Consider the following 18,965-nt stretch of genomic DNA (forward strand, 5'->3'; position numbering starts at 1 on the left):
CTTTATGGTTGGTAGGCTCTTGTATAAGGGACACGATACAATTTACTTGACAAGAAAACAAGGTCAAACTTGTCCTGCAGGGGTAAGAGTGCGACAAAAAAAGGATGGCTCCGTCATTTTTACGTACGTAACACTGGTTCACTGGTTTTAATGCGAAAATTGTTTTGTTTTTGCATTTTGTTACCTATATTTTAGGAGGTTTTAAAACCATTTCATAAAAAGGTCTGCTTCGTTGGCCGAGTGGTTGCAAGTGAGACTGCCGGGCAAGGAGTCTCGGGTTCGATTCCCGGGTCGGGCAAAGTATTACTAGGCTTTTATCGGTTTTTCTAAAATTTCTCAGTGGTAGCACGGAGTCTGGAATTATGCCCAGTATACGGCAGTATAGATACACCCCTATTACATGGGACTTATAACACAAATGGTGAAAAGTGCATTAGGAATCATAGTGTTCACCTCTGCCTACCCCTTCAGCGATAAAATGCGTGACGTTACGTTTCAATCTACAATTTTATTTTGGCTCAAAGACAGTTCTTGCTACAGCAGATTAACAAGACAGCAATCGATAGAAATGATTCACCTATCTTGACATCTCAACAATACGCTTGAACTATCTCTGTCTCTTTCTTTTTAGTTTATTTTCTGCACTTCACTAGTTTCCGCTTGGAACAACTGACATTCTAGCGCTAAATATATTTAGATTGTTCTGTGAAGCACTTCCTAGTTAACATTTGTATGTGCATTCGTGGATCAGGATATTAAATTGTCACTGTATGTTAATTTTATGTCATACATCTAACTGTAAAAGTATTCAAAGGTAATCATTTATTTATACTTTATTGTTCATCAATCTTCTAATAAAATTATTGCTATGCGTTAATCGCGCTATAACTCTAAAACAGCTGTTCCGATTCGGCTAAGTTTGGTCTTGAATTTTTTTGGAAGTCTGATTGATAGTTGATGGAAGTCCAGGGAAGGTTTAAAAGGTGAAACAAAAATGTTTGAGGCTAGGCGAAATTTTCTTGGATTTTTTTTAATGCTATATAATAGCGTTCTATAATAGTACGTGTTTAGACTGCCTATTTTATCTTCGAGCCTATGGTTCAGATCCATTCAGCCTTATTTACTTCAACAGACGTTTATTACAGAACCACCACCCATGTAATTGCACGAAACAATCTGTCATATTCTGTCCGCAGCCAAAATCTGGCCAAGCTAAAGGGCAGGCCTCTAAAACACTTATGAAAATGATGTTCCCATTTATCAAAATGAACCGAGCAGTTTAGGCGTTAACGAGATATGTACTACGTACATACATACGCCACTTGAATTATAAAGCATCCCTTTTACGGTTGATAGTCCTCTAAAAAGCCACTAACGGGCCCTTTTAATATGTTCACGACCTACGTGAGGTAGTAAAATACTTAAGGATCACATGGATCACAGACTTACCTCCACCCTAATTTAAAGGTTAGGCTCTTGTTGTTAAAGCAGTAGCGTTGCGAGAGCGATTTAATGCTTATTGCTTTACATTGCTGAAACAAAAGTGATTGCATAAATGCTTGTTCACTTTTAGTTGCTGTTTCAGTTATTTTATAGCAGTAAATAAAATAGTCAGGTACTTAGTTTAGAAAATTAGGTATTGCAATTCTAATTTTATACAACTTGTCTTCTTTCTGATAGAACACGTAGGGTTGTCCCTCGGACGTTTATCGAGGTCGATATATTGGCAGCTGAAATAGAATAATATGGATTACGATGTCGAAAAAAGATTTTGATACATATTAAAAAAATAACATCCTAAAGAGACGTGCTAATCATATAAGAGATACTGTTTACCGCTCACAAGTCTAGTAAAATCGCCAACCGCTAATACTTGAACCTCGCCACTCAGCTAACCCGCCCCGCTCGCTCAACATAACCTAATCCTAAGTGTACTCTAACCCACGCAAATACAGAAAACTTAAACGATAATCGTAAACTGAGAGAGAATTCAACGGAACGCTTATTGGAAGAGAAATTTACAATGGTAGTTAGTTTCGATCACTGTTGCTAAAACTTTGGATTCAACAGACTGTACCCACTGTGTGGTTTTACGAGACGAAGATGTAGAGATATGTGTTTTGCTATTCTGTTTCTTATTGCGATGTCTTAAGTATGGTTATTGCGTAAGGATAAATGTTTATAGGTCATGAGATTTTGAGCCTAGATTGGCCTAAAAGTTCTTTAATTTTCGCTTTGAAATGCTGGTGACTTATTTACCATATGTATATTTAAACTCATTTAATCCGTTTAATAAATTAGCAATTTCTCATCGCCGTCTTTTCCTAAGTATTATTTCTATAATTTACAGAGATGGTTTACACTAAGAAATCCACAAAATATACTATCACTACAAAGTCGCATTTGTGCTTGCCGTTGGTAGGTTTCGAACCCATCTATGCATGAGAAACGGCCGCCTTAAATTCCCCGTTTATTCCTTATTTCTTAAATAATAAATTGTTAATACAAAAGCCTAGAAACAAGATTTAAAACAGATGTTTACTTACTGTCGCCTGTCTAGCTTGCGGCACCAACGATTAAATGTTAGATAAAATTTGTCAACATTAAAAAACTTAAAAGCTGTACATAGGCTCGACTAAAGCAACACCTAATTGACCCAAATTGTTTTTTTAAATATCTCTTCTTTAGCCACTTAGGACTATAAAGTACCTACTCCATTTTGTAATTAAAATAAAGTAGGTAAGATATTTTGTTTTTGAATGTTATTTATTTTCTTTAAATAACGCCCTAAATTTTACTTCATAACTGACCTACAGTAGTTAAAACGCTTTTCACTATACAATTTACTCATATAAGTCTTATTGAAATAGCAAGTGTGTGTAAGAATGATCCAGACCACGATTTCTTCTTCACTTATAATATCATAACTAAATAGTATAAATTGAATATTATATAGTAACAAAAAAATGACTAGTTTCATCAAATAACCTTTTTGCTCCTCGAACAAATCAACAGCCAATAAGAAGCCACTGCTAACCAAAGGCCTCTTCTTATACGGATAAGTTATGAGCATTAATCACCGCTCTTGCTCAATACGGGTTCCCTCGATATTGCAGAGTTATAATAATTACTAAATTATATTCCCATGGTATTCTAAGCGATGTTTTCCTTCACCGTTTGTGAGGAGTGTCTAGCTACATAATCATAGAAAGCACAACGTCTGCAACAACGTCACATCGTGAGACTGGAGATTGGTACGTTTTGAAAGCAGCACTCATTGTAATTGCCGTCGCGCCGGCATTAGGGAACGAACCGCTGAAAATGAGAGGCTAGACTGGTTTATCGGGTCCTCTTAGAGGATATGTTTTGATGTCGAAGTAACATTTTTATATTTTTCTGCAATTTGACTATTAATTATTATATTGTCGGCTTACTGGCAGCATTCCGCGCTGCTGCCCTTAATATATGAGTTAAAATATGAGCCTCGAGCAGGGCTGGAAACTAGTTCGAGTTCCTCGTCAAACATTTAAGTGTCTTACGAAAGTGAAAATAAAATTAAAGTAACTATTGTTTGAGAATCTTTATATTATTTATAAACAGAAATATTTTCTAAAGTCTAACATGGTATCGTTGTGATAATTTATAATTTTTCTAATTATTCAGAGCTAAACTAATTCTCTGACCATCTCAATCTTTTAACGTCTATGGCAGGGAAAGTGACATGAGATGCAGTGTGTAATAAAATTAAATTAAAAAAGGTGACACACTTGAAGTTCTTTTTAATGAATAAACTAGCTGATGCCCGTAGCTTCGCTTGCGTGGATTACCAACTTTGAAACTTAATTTTCTGAAATAAAACTAGCCTAAGTTACTCACTCGTATATGCCAGGTAGCCTACATAAGTAGTGTCCAATCAATTGTAGCATCGAACGTTAATATAATGAAGGTACAAGTCTATATTCACTTTACACTGTTTATAAACACTGATGAACATCAACACAAGCAGTATAAATAAACACAGAATCATAAGCCCCCCATCTCAATTCGAACTTGTCCATACATTTTTTTTTCAACTGAAAATCTCTCGAACCGTGTAATAAGCCTAAAAGGGGAGGGATCCCCTTTGATTCGACCAGTAACCTTTTAAATGTGGGTACTTGTTCACCTTTGTGGCGACTTGCGATTTGGGGTCCACTTTGAGCCCCTCAATGATGTCCACAAAGGTATTAAGTGGTCTCTTTGTTTTGTGGCCATTTTTTTTTCTTTTTTTTTTTCTTCTTTCCTTCCTCGTCGTGTTCCTTACCTGTCAGAAGTTGCGTCTTTGATGTTAAGAAAATGACCGTTTCCGGATTATAGGGCAGTATTTGAGAAAGATTTTCTCCCTGGATTGAAATGTTATTAGTTTTGTTTCGCTTGTTTTATTTACTTAGTTGTGGATCTTTCTCTTTATTATACGTTTGGGAGATTACGTTTGATATTTTGAATAAATTGTTAGTTAGGGTTGTCATGTCGGAGTGGTTTCTTTTACTGTTTGTGCCGGAGGGATTTGTCGTAGTTTGTTCACTAGGGGTGGCTTTGTATTAAATATTTCGACTTGTAAAAACTTAGTTGTGAAGTAAGTAAAATTTGTATGCACGGTTGGTGTGGTAAATATAATACGGCAGACACGTAACGCGGTGGCGGGCTCGATTCCCGCACGGATCACTCTTTGTGTGATCCACAAACTATTGTTTGGGTCTGAATTTCAGTGGTATATGAACTTGTATGATTGTAAACGCACCCATAACACAGGAGAAAATCTTAGTGTGTGGCAACGTTGTAAAATTAATTTCAAGATTATTTCATGTACATTATCACCGTATATTAATTCCATTCATACCCATCAACGTCATTAATTTAGAAATCTTCACGACAGCTAATGATTATCCCGAATACTTGCGGGAAATATTTTAAATGAGTCACTTCATAAATTTAATAGTCAACACACGGAATCACCATGAGAACATTTCAAAACTCATAATATTCATATAAAACTATCATAATAAAAATGTTGATAATCCATTTTATTGGGCACAAAATATTTCATAGCTCTGTGCCAAATATATTTTAAAAGCTTGTCCATTTTTTTTCTGTCGGTTCTATGTCTTTGATATCCATGTTTTGTGGCCTCGTAAAGGCGACCACCCATCATCCAATGTGTTTTTAATCTAGTGGTTGTTTGTTTAATATGATTATGAAGCACTTGGTTAGATCCGGTTGCATGTTTGGTTTTCCCAGTTTTATTGTAATTGGCGTGAAATTCAAGATTAAGATTCTAAACCCAGAATTTATGGCAGATATGCATATCTACTTATGTAACTTCACGCCTGTCTCCCATGGGGGTAGGCAGAGACAATGGACCGCCAATTCCTACGACTCTTACATACCTTTTTCGCTTCATCAACAGTCATCAGTCTTTTCATGCATGCTCGACATTTCAGAATCGTCACATTTCTAAGATTAAATGGTTAGGGAACTTAATATTTATAACTGACAATACTCGTGTTTTCCATTATTTCAGATAATGAGACACAGCTCGAACTTTCACACAATCTGTCGTCGAGAGTTTTTATTTAAATCTGCAATAAGAATTCGGATGGCCTTGAAAACGAATGCGACTGCATGCGACACAACAGCGGACACATTCCACAATAATAAACTCACGGAAACATTCGGCGTCTTAATACATTCATTGATAAACCGCGTGGGACGATTCAAAACATTATCTTCTCATCGTGTGATTTATACAAGAATTATGTGTGTTACGTCTTAAAAAACATGCATTTTCTTTCAGTATTACACATTTTAATTGATAAATTGGCTAAGATTTATGTTACAAAAACACATTAGCGGTGGTCGGAATGAGCCACGTCTCGCCCCGTCTGTTCCCGACGCGTTCGTCACCGTCGTCGCCTCAAACCGCACTGGGTTTCCCATTATGACACGGAGTAAAATGAATCTCCTCATTGTAGGCTATTCCTTTAGTAGGTTACTATGTTAAACTTTACGTCAACGTTACACATCATTATGAACGTAGCTAGTTTTTTTTTGTGATATAAGCCGGTAAACGAGCAGACGGATCACCTGATGGTAAGCAATCGCCGCTTAATACATTGGACTTCATTAGGTATAATAACTTGTATAAGGAAAAAATAGATAGGTACTTTTCACATAGCCCTTTTAATTTCGGTTCGGTTTTTGTATAGTTCATCGTAATTAAAATATCTTACAATGACGTATTTCAGAAATCTCCATAAAAAAAAAATCGGTATAAGTTTTTTTGGACTTTTGGTTGTCCTAAAATTGTATTGTCTAAAGCTTTTGGACCAATTTTTATCTTCCACTTTTACGAACACACATCATCGGATACTCATTACACGAGTACCTTGCATTAGTGTGCGTGTGTACTATAAATTAATTTGGTTCGTCTAACGAGGCGGCCGTCTTGGCGGCCTGTCACACTTCATTTATTTTTAAACAGTGTCCGATGTGCGGATTACTACCGAGTTTCGGACACGTTCGGTGTGACGGGTGACGGGCGGCGTAGGGTTGCCGACGCGTGCTTTGTATAAAATGTGTGTATTTTTGGAACGTATTTTCTTTTTTTGTTAGGAAATGAATATGTATTGTATTAATGTTGTGAAGATTAATGGTGTTAAGGCTGGTCTGGAGATATATGAACAATCGTTGAATGTATTGTGGTAATTGCAATGATGATGATTATTATAGCTATAGTAAAGTTTACATCTTTAGACAGTAAGAGTATACTACAGTAACTGAGTATAAAATCCTCAGTCATCCGAATGTATGGCAACAGGTTCTCGTCATAATATAACAGACAAAGGTATGCACTTTTATATGCAATAATATGTAATGTCTAGATAAAGTACAAGATAATTAGACGAAGGAATCTCTTGCACTATGTTTATCGTCTTGTCACACCTCATTTATTTTTAATCACTGTCCGGTGCGCGACTGCTATCGACATTTAGTGCCGTGACGATCAGTCTAGGGTTGGCAGTTTGAAGACATTGGCAGTTTTTTTAATGAGATTTGTAGTCTTTTTGGAGAAAGTGAAGCAAAATACAACTTCTGGTGCTTTTCTACTAGAGTTTTTTTTTTTATATGGAAAGATATGTGCTATGGATGGCTTCCCTACTATCGATGTTTTGCATACTCAAGCTACGCATCCTCCTCGCACAGCTACATAGCTTAGTATCAGTGGAAACGGTCACATAGTTTCACAGCTTAGCTATTACATGTTCATAGCATAGCTACATAGTACATCTCTGGTGGAAAAGCACCTATATAGTTATGGTGCATTCTTACGGCATACACTACTAAAATATGTAACTAAAGACATTTTGACGCAATCGAGTTCACCTAATTAATAACCAAAAACTCCGCATCGTCCTAAAGTTTAATGACGAAGTAAAAGTACCTAAACAAAGAACGAAATTACAATAAATAAATAATCCGACGTTGTCTAGTAATTTTGTACCGAAGTTTTAGTATCAAACATCTTGTTCAACATTAGGCATTAAGAGGTCGTTAAACCCGTCGTCGCCTCGAGGAATTTATCTATCGCTTACAATAAAAAGTTTTTCAATTTGTAGTTACAAATTGACTGTAAAACTCCACTGACTTTTACGGACTGTGAAAATAGCAGACAGCTTTAGTTCATTTCAATATCGATAAACCTCATTTTTATTGGTTTTGCAAAGTTTTTTATTTTATTTTGTGTAGCAAAAGTGAAAATTTCGTTCAATTTTGTCGCCGAGAGAGAGAATATTTGGGATTACAATGTGGTAGTTATCGATTTAAATGGTTCAGGCTTTAAATTCTTTACACTGCCTGCCTCATTGCTTCGCGATTGCGACTATAGATGTTACCCATCTTAGATTCGATACCCAAGTCAGTATTACAAGTTTTATTGTAATCACAAGAAATAGCCAATTATATCGAGATCCTATTCCTGGGATTAATAAAACGTAACTTAATCCCTGAAGACACAAATAAGCGGAATGACCTCTTAATAAGGAAACCCTTATCGCCTACACGCACTCTAATCATTTAATTCGTTTCTGCTCAGTACATTGCTAAGTGAGTCTCCAGACGAACATAATCCATACAGATACCGGATTTGTACACTTCATAAAGAGGTCTAATAATACTAAATTAAAGACAAGAAAAAAATAGTTTATTCTAGTCACAAATTACCTAAAGGGGTTTGGGTAAAGTTGGCGTCGTTTTGAAGTTGAGCGGCCAGTAATGAAACTTAAATATTATGAAAGAACAGAATACAGCGGTCAAAAGCTATTATGGCCATATTTCTCTAAACCATATCGGAACTGAGATATTTGGTTTTATATTGGTAATTGAAATCGAAGAAGTTTTTAAATGTTATTGCACTCTTTTAGGTGTCTGCCATATTTTTTTAGGAATACTAAATAAAATAATTCAAATACAGTGACGTAGATGAATCGAACGGACCCCCAATGTCTTTTATTTATGGGCCGATGGTGTGTCGCGCACCGGAGTAGGAGTAGGAACGGGGTGGTTTTTAGTCAGTAAGAGTAGAGTCTGACACTCCTTCTCGCCTCGCCCAAGGCGAGAAAAGTTATTGGATGATTTTCCAGGCTCAAAAAAAAAAAAAAAAAAGGCCCAATACTAACGTCACATTGACAGGCGAGAGGTCGAGAAACAGTAAAGCCAATAACTAATATCAATCTTCTAATAACATAACTAAGATTTTTTTACACTAGACGGTAATTGAAGTATTTATAGAGACTACATTTTTAAATTCTTCAAACTCAAATATCTCAGCTTCGATATAACTTAGGATAAAAATAATTGAACATATATGTGTAATGAACACAGCAGAACAAAGTAACATGAAAATTATTGGTGGCCGCTGAAAAAAAAATGACGCCACAAGTCCATACAAAGTTACTCAAACCCCTTTGTGTAAAAGTATTAACTTTTTTGAGGGGGTAAATCATTCAATGACTTGTCCAGTCTTGGGCGAGGTGAAAGGGAATGTCAGACTCTTACTGAGTAAAAACCACCCCGTTCCTACTACGGTAAACCCGCTAGGTAATCCGCAGCTGCGGACTAGAAAAGTATTTATCTTGTAACCTATTTGCAGAAATAAATATTATTTATCATTTAACACATCCCCAAATTATTCGGTGATCTAACTGCAATCCCTAATGTCCTCATCAACTGTGGCAATTGTGGCAATCTTGCCTCTTGCCTAGGAAATACAGGTTTTTAAATAGTACTTAATTAAAATGAAAAAAAAAATGTAAATACAGCTTTTGTCAACCCTAGAGTCAAATGCCTTTCGCGTCTATCGGGAATTTATATTGAATGGAAGCAAATGGCAATAAACCTGTGATGGGCGACTGCTATCCAGAGCTGTGACCTACAGCTTAAAAATGTAGGACTTTGCGAATAACTCTGCTTACGTAATATTGTAGAAGTGGTACGTCATCGTTTTTCCTTCTATTTATAATATAAAAACTTTTTGTTCTTTGAAGGTGTATGAAAATGCAACACCTCACTTTCACAAGTTTATAAACCGCATGTATGTAAAAGCTGTTACAGTGTGAGCCTCAACTACAGAGAAATTTGAAGAATAATTTGTTTTGAACCAAAAATCTTCATTAATTAATTAATCCTTCTCCCGCTTTGGGCGAGGCGTGAGGGAGTGTCAGACACTTACTGACTAAAAACCAACCCGTTCCTACTCCTGCTTTTCGAGCCGGAGCCCCAGTAAACCCGCTACTATGGCTAGCCTTACCACGTAAAGAAAGCCCATAGTCCAGCAGTAGAATATAACGGGCTGTTCACCATTTGTATGTGTATAGTAATATATGATTCGTTTGACTTGATTAATTATCGCCAAAAGGTAATTAGACAGATTTGTCAAACATTCGCCTAAGGACATCTAATTAGATCGGGAATTAATGAGACATCTTGTATAATAAGTACGAATATGACTATATATATACTAATATAATTTTTTTTATTTAAATAAATTGCCTCACACTATCATTTCCTACTGTGTCGTGGAGCGTTTACAGACATACAAGTTCACATACAATGACACGCAGATCAGAATCAACAATTTGTGTATCACACAAAGAGTTGCTCCGTGCGGGAATCGTGCCGCACACACGGGTCTGGTTCTGATCGGGTGGCGAGCTATCTTTGCTCGCCGTCTACAGACCCGCACTACAGTCTAAAGTCACTACAGACTTAACCAAAGAAATAGAAAGTTAATAAAAAAGCTAATCCATCTAATTTATAAATGTTCTCTATTTAAATCCAATCGTTTTCACGGGTCATTTCATCCTTTGATTGGCCGGTTTCGATGAGCCGCGTGACGTGCAGACCGGGTTGCGTGTGCGCATTGAAACGTGTTACGTCTACGTTACGTGGTTGGCGAATATTTGGGCTACGGATTGACGTGTATTTGCCATTGAGTTAGACAAGACGTCTAATTTTCGACATCTCTTGTTGTATGAATGAATGATCGGAGTGTGATTGTTTTACGTTCCTAACGTTTCAAATATTACGTACTAATTACAAACTTATAATTTATAATATTTATGCGTGTAATAATATTTTCAGGGATTTACAGTCGTGTTTGTAATATACGGGAAGGGCCAGGCAAGATCTGAGCTATGTGCTTGTTGTGTAAAACTCAACTTTAAACTTCTATTATTAAGATCTAAACCATCTTACCTCATCAGTTAATTGTCTATTCAACTACACTCTGGACTAGGATCGAACACAGGACCTTTTACTTACGATCGCACAACCAACAACGCAGATAAAACTGATAACCAAATTACATACGTCACACCATCCATTTAAGGTCTAAAATGGCAAAACAAAAAGATGACGAATGGAAACTTTAGCGGTTGAGCTGCCAATTCTGTTCACCCATTACTCAATAGCGAAACTAGATGCATGTCACTTTATAAATAGATTGATCACTGATTGATGGCACTTGGTATCTCTTTCGGCGCCTCTCTGTACTCTTGTTACGATCTATGTTCACGTATTTAATGGAAATTACCATTAATTAAAATTAATTTTACCATATTAAAAAAAAAATTACCATAATATTTATTAGGACCACTCGTTGATCGAGTGGTCGCTTGCGACTGCCGGACAAGGTCTCGGGTTCGATACCCGGGTCGAGCAAAGTATTTAATACTGAATTTTTTGGAAATTACCATTAATTTTAATTCTAGCATAATATTTAGTACGGTAATTGGTTTAAGTCCTAAAAGTTATGCAGTGTTCTCTGATGAACCAGATAATTTAGATATACTGAAACCTTTAACTGGTATTCCAAGCTTGGGGTTTATGACAAATCTTACTTATTATGTAGACTGGAGCCATAGCTAGCAGTGGACTTTCTGACGACTTATGATATCCTTAAACCACGAAGTGCTACAGAAGGATAGGCAGTAGTGGCGTTTATTTATTATAAAAACTAATAACAATTTAAAACAATGTTTTTATCTATATTTAATTGCCACACAATTCCAAAACTCGAGTTCTCTATAACTACTCGTATCAATCGATTTCAAAGTATCGATAAATCGTTTAGCCATCACATCGCTTGCACTAAATCGATTGTAAATCACTTGGTGAAAATAAACGAGTAATTTATAAATACATCGAGTTGGTCGGACTGTTTGTTACTGTAGGCTGCGGATAGTTGCTTTTGACTAATAACTATGTATGTAGTTTAAACTGCTACTTCTGTGGTCTAGAGACCGCAAATATAACCAATGAACAAAAAAATCGGGTTCGCATCTTTGGTTGAATAAAGTGTACATATATGGGGTCAAAGTCGAAGTCAAATAATTATTTTGAATCGTTAACAAATAACGTAATAAATAATAGTCTGTCTGTCAGTGAAGCTTGATGATTGTTTCAAAGTGTAGCTTCGAATGGAGAAGAACGGGCAAGAAATTGCATTAGTTTTTGCATTAAGTTGGGCTTTTTGGTTTTCACCAACATTAATTGTGACAATTTTTAATTAGTTCTGTCTTTTTAAATGCATTAAACTTACTAGAATATTACAAAACTTCTATGTCATACTTGTCGTACGAAAACCTAATTATTTTATCCTAATTTTACACCTTTGCCTACCCCCTTGGAGAGATTAATGATTGGACGTTACGCGTTGTAGTCTCTGTGAAATGCGAGAAGTGTTATCAAAATGTATTTTTAAAGGCTGCAATAAATATTATCATTCGTGACAGATTAAATCGTCACGTTATAATTCAGTTGTTAAAATAGTGGTACATTGATTAATAGGAGTGTCTCGTTCGTCACATTGCTTGGTCGAATGGTTTGCGGTTGTATAGCATGATGTTTTTGGGTTTTATACGCGAATCGAGCAAAATGTTATTTTGTTTTCGATACAGTAAGGTTGAACCTTGCTTTTGCAGATGTAACCTTTTGTTCAGCTATATTTCTAAGAAGATTATAAACATGTTTGCCCGTTTGATAACAGTTTTTTTATCGTCCTCTTCATCTACTCCTCTGAGTCAATGTCAAAGTTAAAGCATTTATTTCAATTTATCCTGAATTACACAATTTTGATATGTCCTTCGTCCTTGTTTACCTGTTGTATATATATAATTATGTGAAAACAATGTAACGACAAATACAGCGTCAAAATTAATGGGATTGTAAAACCAATTTGTGAAGAAAAATAACCTAAAGACAGTTGTTTCAAACATAATGCCCATATACATAGTACACTTACAATATATTTAGATGTATAATCCATTTCCTAAGTCTCGTAACGTAATAAAGTCGATCTCCAACGGCCATATTTTTAAAACCACTCCCAAACACTTCTCGCATTCAAAACATATATGAGTCGAGAAATAAACAGATCAACACGGGATCCGCACAACAATAGCGTGACACCAACACTCGCCCGAACAATGTTTACGAATAATTAAAATAGTTCGCGATTGTTTGCACCACCTAACATATAAATAAATTCGTGGTTCCATCTGTGTTCAACGGACAGAAGTTTGACTTTTTTATGCAGTGACACAAATCATGATGTTTTTGTCACCATTGAGTTTTAGGGTGCTTTTCCATCAGAAATATGCTATGCTACGTTACTGTGGGTTCATTTAGCTTTCACCAATCATTATTAGCTTAGCACTGGCGAAATAGGACTCAGCTAAACTATGTTTTTTTATATGCGATGCGTGTTATGGATGCGTGCTATGGTTGTGTTTATATATTTACGATGATAAAAGGGTGTGAATTGTCCTGTGTTTTGTTTTGTTAAGAGCTATTTCTACATTTAATTTGACCACGTAGCATATACCTAGCGTAACATAACAATTATTAAAAATATTGCCTGCTATTGAAAATTCTATAGTCAAAACTTAAGTTAAGTAATACCTTATGTAATTCAGGAAAAAGAAGTTTGCGACGCTTGAAATAAATATCAATATGCTAAGTTACTTCTACATTTAGTTTTTATCAACATACAGAATTTATTCCTTCCGCAAACCAAACAAAAACATACCTTATAAATAAAATAGAGCTTTATTCTCTTTATTCAGACAACTTATGTTTTTTTTCTTTTGTCCAACAGATGCACCATCCTATCCAGATGAAGCCGGCTGACAGTGAAAATAGAAATGGTGAGTTATTTTTATATGATTTATTAATAAATATACTGCCGTACTCAGTCATATTTTAATGATTAGGTATTCCAGGCCTTAGCTATTGTTTTCGATGCAAAATCTTACTAAGAAATAGTTTAAATAGTCTTTAAATGTGAATGTGGCGGAAAATGTGTATAGATGTTGGTGATATATCAGAATCGAGAGAATAATTATAGAAATTGTTTTGATGGTATTCAGTAATCCTAAAAAAAACTTTAGTAAAATTTAAAATGCCAATTTTACTAGACTTAGATTGGCTGAAAATACTTTTTCATCCTCATATAGGTAGGCCATTTTTGTAAACTTACTAATTTGATACTAATTATATAATAAAACCCAGACAAATATCATGCGGTTTTAAACTTCAACGGCTACGACTTTGAGTATTTTTTTCAATAACGGTTGTAGGAAAATTTGACCACAATTTAGACGCAAAAAATAGTCGTATATGAATCTACAAGTGGGCAGTGTTTGCACTAAACATTAGTGTACAAAATTATGAAGGTCAATGACGTAAAGTATATCTATGTTACCAGTGTTTATGTAACAGATTTAATAACTTTATAGTTGACCGGAGTAATACCACGGTCTCACAGAAATCTGACGTGAAACAACGCTTATGTTGTGTGAGTGAGGTTACCATAGGCTAAATTACCTCTACCCAATCTAGAAAGAATCTAGGAAGATTGGGAAGAGGGAAGATTCCCGATTCCCCAACAACCCTTAAATTTTCAACCCCCCTAAAAGGCCAACAACGCACTTGTAATGCCCTTGGTGTTTCGGGTGTCCATGGGCGGCGACGGTTGCTTACCATCAGGTGATCCGTCTGCTCGTTTACCGGCTTATACCATAAAAAACTATTTTCACGATTGAATAAAACCCTGTTATTACTCAAAATATGTATGTAAAGTGACGACACTATGACTTATCACCTAGACAAACAGAATTAACCTTCAGAAGATAAAAGATTATTCTTATGCATCCTAGAAAATGATAGATAAGGTCATTGCTGCATCCGACACAAAACAAATATGACTAGACAGCTTTACCTCGACGATACATCCATATTTTACGTTCAAAAGTTCCTATACATTTTTGTTCAAAAGGCGGAAATATATAAAATGCAATAAATCTATGTAGATTTTTAACTCATGTCGTTTTGAATTCATGTTTCTTGACTTTAATAAGAGATGCAATCATTATTTAATTGCTTTATGGGTAATTAATGGGACCTGTTAAAGTGCATCTAATTTAACGCTGCATTTTTACGTACAGAGAGAAAAACTAACATAAGTGCGTGATCTATCTATACGTCATATTTTATCAAAATCAATTCAATAGTTTATATATTATTGCACAACAAACACAAACTTCTTAACAGGTACAAGAAATAGACGATGTTATATAGTATGCTTGATATTCCATGTTATAAATTATCTACGTACAATAAACAATCGCCGAATAGCTCGCCATATAATGTCTCCGAGTACATATTGTGTTGACTTTGGCGATGTTTAGCTAAATATCGATAAGGCTAGTCTCAAGGACTGCATACAGAACGCATGACAAATTGATTCAACAGTTGCCCACCTACCGCGTTTAGGTTGGGGCCACACTATACCGTCGTTGCGATTTACTCGTAATTAAATGCAATGAGTACCTCAAGTTTTGCTAAGGGTCGTATAGGTTTGGTTTTAAAAATTAAAGAAGTGTTTCTATACCCAGTATTTTTAATTCAATCAAAAGTACATGTTAGAAAGAGCAAATAGCTTCACTAGAGGACTGACCGACAGACAGACTTTGTTAATATTATTATATTTGCTTTGACGTTCAGAAGTGCCTTCCTGGTCTATTTCCAATTTTGACTTTGACTTTATACCTGTAATATTAATAAAGACAAAAAATATGGCAAATCATAAAGAAGTAGTACTACAAACATGAATATTGTACATTAGACAGTTACCAACATACTCAACTACTCACCTAAATAAACGAGAGATCCCCCCAGATATTTCACTTTAAGACAAACGTGTATAGAGTTACATGCACCTGATATGTGTGAAAGAGACACGACACGTGCGTGCTGTGTCACCGCTTATCCACTCGTCCTAACGTAAAGCACAGATTACATATGAGATAGCCATACGCACAACGGTATACTTGACAGCTATAGCGAGCAGCTGAGGTCGCCATAAAGACAATAGGCTGTGTGGTTAAGGGTTTATAGTCTGTGGTGTGGAACGCTTGACTTTCGAAGCACGCACACGCGCCCAAAGTGATAAATAAGTCGAACCGTTTGTTGGATAGCGATTTTGACAGCTAGTGATTTCTGTTGTTGCTTTTTGGTGGCAGAATTGATTGCTTTTGGAGATTTTTTGACTGGGATTTAAAAATGATTATAATACCGTACTTTAAAAATGTTTCATTGATATACAATTTTAAATTCGCTTATTATATTTTTAATTAACACAATTCTACCTAAAAGTTTAGAAACCCTAGAGTTTTACCATTAAATCGTGGTAGGTTATACTATTTTTCCCAAACAAGAAGAAGAAAATTTAAGAAAAAACCTATCATACGCATTAATGTGTCCTCACCTTTGTAAATCAGCGCATAAGTCACACGTGGGCTCGATACTCTGTGAAGTACCTACACGCTTTCGTAGTTATGTCTATATACCTCTATAGTATGTATAATTGTATACATATGTAGGTAAGTACTGTGTGGTCCTACTAACTTACTTACTCCTAAACATATTTCAAATCAATGAAGATGTTTGTGTTATTTGTAGATGAATTTTAATTGGTAGTTTTCTCTGAGTATAAATTATTTTATTTTCTTGGAATAAACGGTACGTATTTAAACATTTATTTATTTTAGGAAGATAATATCTTCTATATATTTTAGGAAGATATATCACATATTATGTGGCGTATAATATAAAACGATAACTTTCCGTCAGGTATGTTTAACATCTGAGAGTAATCCCTAATACGCTGTTTTATAACTGACAATAATTTTGTATCTGAAAAACTCTTTAAACTTTCATCAATCCTCCAAGTTACAAATCTGCTAATTTCTCTCCAAACCCGAAACTAAAACATTAAACATACATAAAAAAAACAACATACATAGCTCAGTCATATAATATGTCATCCAAACATAAATCTTTCGAGCCAACGAAGAAGCGCTTGCTCAGACCGACAACGCGACCATAACGATGCAGTTTCACTAAACAATTGAGTAAATAAGGAAAATCGTCGCTAAAAAACCTTGAATATTAGTACTTTATACTGTGTGGACAAGGCTCAGTATTATCACTCAATAATGTTGCGGTTTTAAAAGTATTTCTTCTTGTCTAATTTCTCTAGCTTGATTAAATTTGTACACACGCCTAAAAGTATATGTATATTGGGTGAATGTATGCGTATGTGAAACTTTCTATAGGTTATTCTAATATTTGTTTTAGTATGGATATTGATGTCACTATTACTATTTGAGAGCAAGATGATATCTTATGTTAATCCAAATAGCTGCCTATTTGCCTATCTTTCAAGTATCTTGGTGTCAAAAGTGTATAAACAAATGTCTAGTTATGATTAACATTTTGTTAGTTGCACGTATTATCCCGGTACTTATCTACGAAACTAATGGGCTGTTAGTGATGGTGTTGTCGCTATTAAAACATTTCCTTAAGGAAGAATTGATAATTAACGATTGAAATGGCGTGTTGGGCATGTATGTATGTTGAAACGTTCTCTGTTACCATATTGGCATAGCTATCATACATATTGTTTAGTTTTGTTTTTCTACGTGACTGTGTCTATTTGGTATTGAAATCCCCAAAAGGAAAAAGTTGAAAATTAAATATTTATACTAATTGAAAACTGCACGGAGTTTGGAATTGCTCAATGTTTAGCAATAACTCTACGATGCTTTTCACAAAACTGTAATGACATCATAATTTATGTTGTACTTTCAACTGTTAGGTACCTACACGTCTACCTATACTTTTAGGGGAATTACGGGATAGTAATATTTCATTTAAATACAATTTTATACCGTATAGTATGACGGTCACCATCACTTCATCAGGTGACACAAAACGAATTGTTACAAACTCACCAACTATCAAGACACCTTTAATGGTACAGTCGACAGCAGATCAACCTACACCTAGTAATTTTATTGAATTTTCGACTTTATATACAAAACAATGAAGTTCAAAATCTAATAAAGGAATGGGTAGCTTGACTTGCTGTCAACTGTAAGTATGCATACGTTAAAACACTGAGCACGTTGCGCGCACCGCTCAAAGTAGATGCGTGACCATTTTCAGTGTAGTCACATAGTTCAGTATTCCATCTATGTGACACTGTGTTCCTTATATCGGGAGTCGGAAGCGTGCAGACGATTATAATCTCTATCGTGTATTGACTGGGTTAATTGTTTGTGATTTTTGCTTTGTAGCTGATCCTAAGTTCTTAGGGATTGGTTGTCATCGCCATAATCATTTTCATACCAGATAAAAGAAGTCTACTACTGAATATGCCCCTCTCTCAATGTCTTCCAGTTCCAGAATAGCTTCTTGGCTGCTTCCTCAGCCGCAGCTTCCTCCTACGTCCAACTGCAATAATCTATTTTTTATTACCGTCTTGCGCTCATTAATGTCATTACATGTAGTTACAATGTCAAAATCAAATCATTTATTCCAATTAAACCATAAAAATGTACTTTTGAAACGTCAACAAATAAATAAATAATAGTCTGTCAGTCTATCCGTCAGTGAGGCTAGGTGCTCGTTCCAAAGTGTAGCTTCTAATGAAGAAGAACGAGCAAGAAACTCCATGTTAACATTAAAGTGCTTTAGTAAATAATATTCACTATTAACTAATAAAGTTGTTAAAAGATGTGTGAACAACAACAATTCGTTGAAATTACGCATCGTTTGTTCACGACCTTACATTTAGGCGTGCATTGTGAAATGGCATACATTCTTTATACCCACGTTGCGTACCTACATGCACTGGCATGTCAAAATAAACTTGACTCATATACCACGCTTCATACACTTGCATTCATAAATTCACGTATTCAAACAATATTATGAATAAATAATGTTTCCAAATAATAAACAATTATTATATCCGTGTCGCTGTCAAAATTACTTTTTATTGTTGCCATAAAACATTTCCGATT

General features: G+C 35.2%; 2 protein-coding genes across 27 annotated transcripts in view; one reads left to right on the forward strand and one right to left on the reverse strand.

Moving 5' to 3' along the window:
* Positions 1–18,965, forward strand: part of LOC118265585 (CUGBP Elav-like family member 1) — a 405,267-nt gene that overhangs the window by 299,018 nt on the left and 87,284 nt on the right. For all 26 annotated transcript variants that reach the window (XM_050705784.1, XM_050705791.1, XM_050705796.1 and 23 more), the window contains one exon: positions 13,694–13,742. In XM_050705784.1, coding sequence (XP_050561741.1) covers positions 13,694–13,742 — 49 coding nt within the window. The remainder of the gene's footprint in view (positions 1–13,693; positions 13,743–18,965) is intronic.
* LOC118265497 (endoplasmic reticulum lectin 1) overlaps positions 1–18,965 on the reverse strand; it is a 132,124-nt gene that overhangs the window by 18,622 nt on the left and 94,537 nt on the right. The window lies entirely within an intron of this gene.

Source organism: Spodoptera frugiperda, chromosome 28 (genome assembly GCF_023101765.2).
Source record: "Spodoptera frugiperda isolate SF20-4 chromosome 28, AGI-APGP_CSIRO_Sfru_2.0, whole genome shotgun sequence".
NCBI classification, from domain to species: Eukaryota; Metazoa; Arthropoda; class Insecta; order Lepidoptera; family Noctuidae; genus Spodoptera; species Spodoptera frugiperda.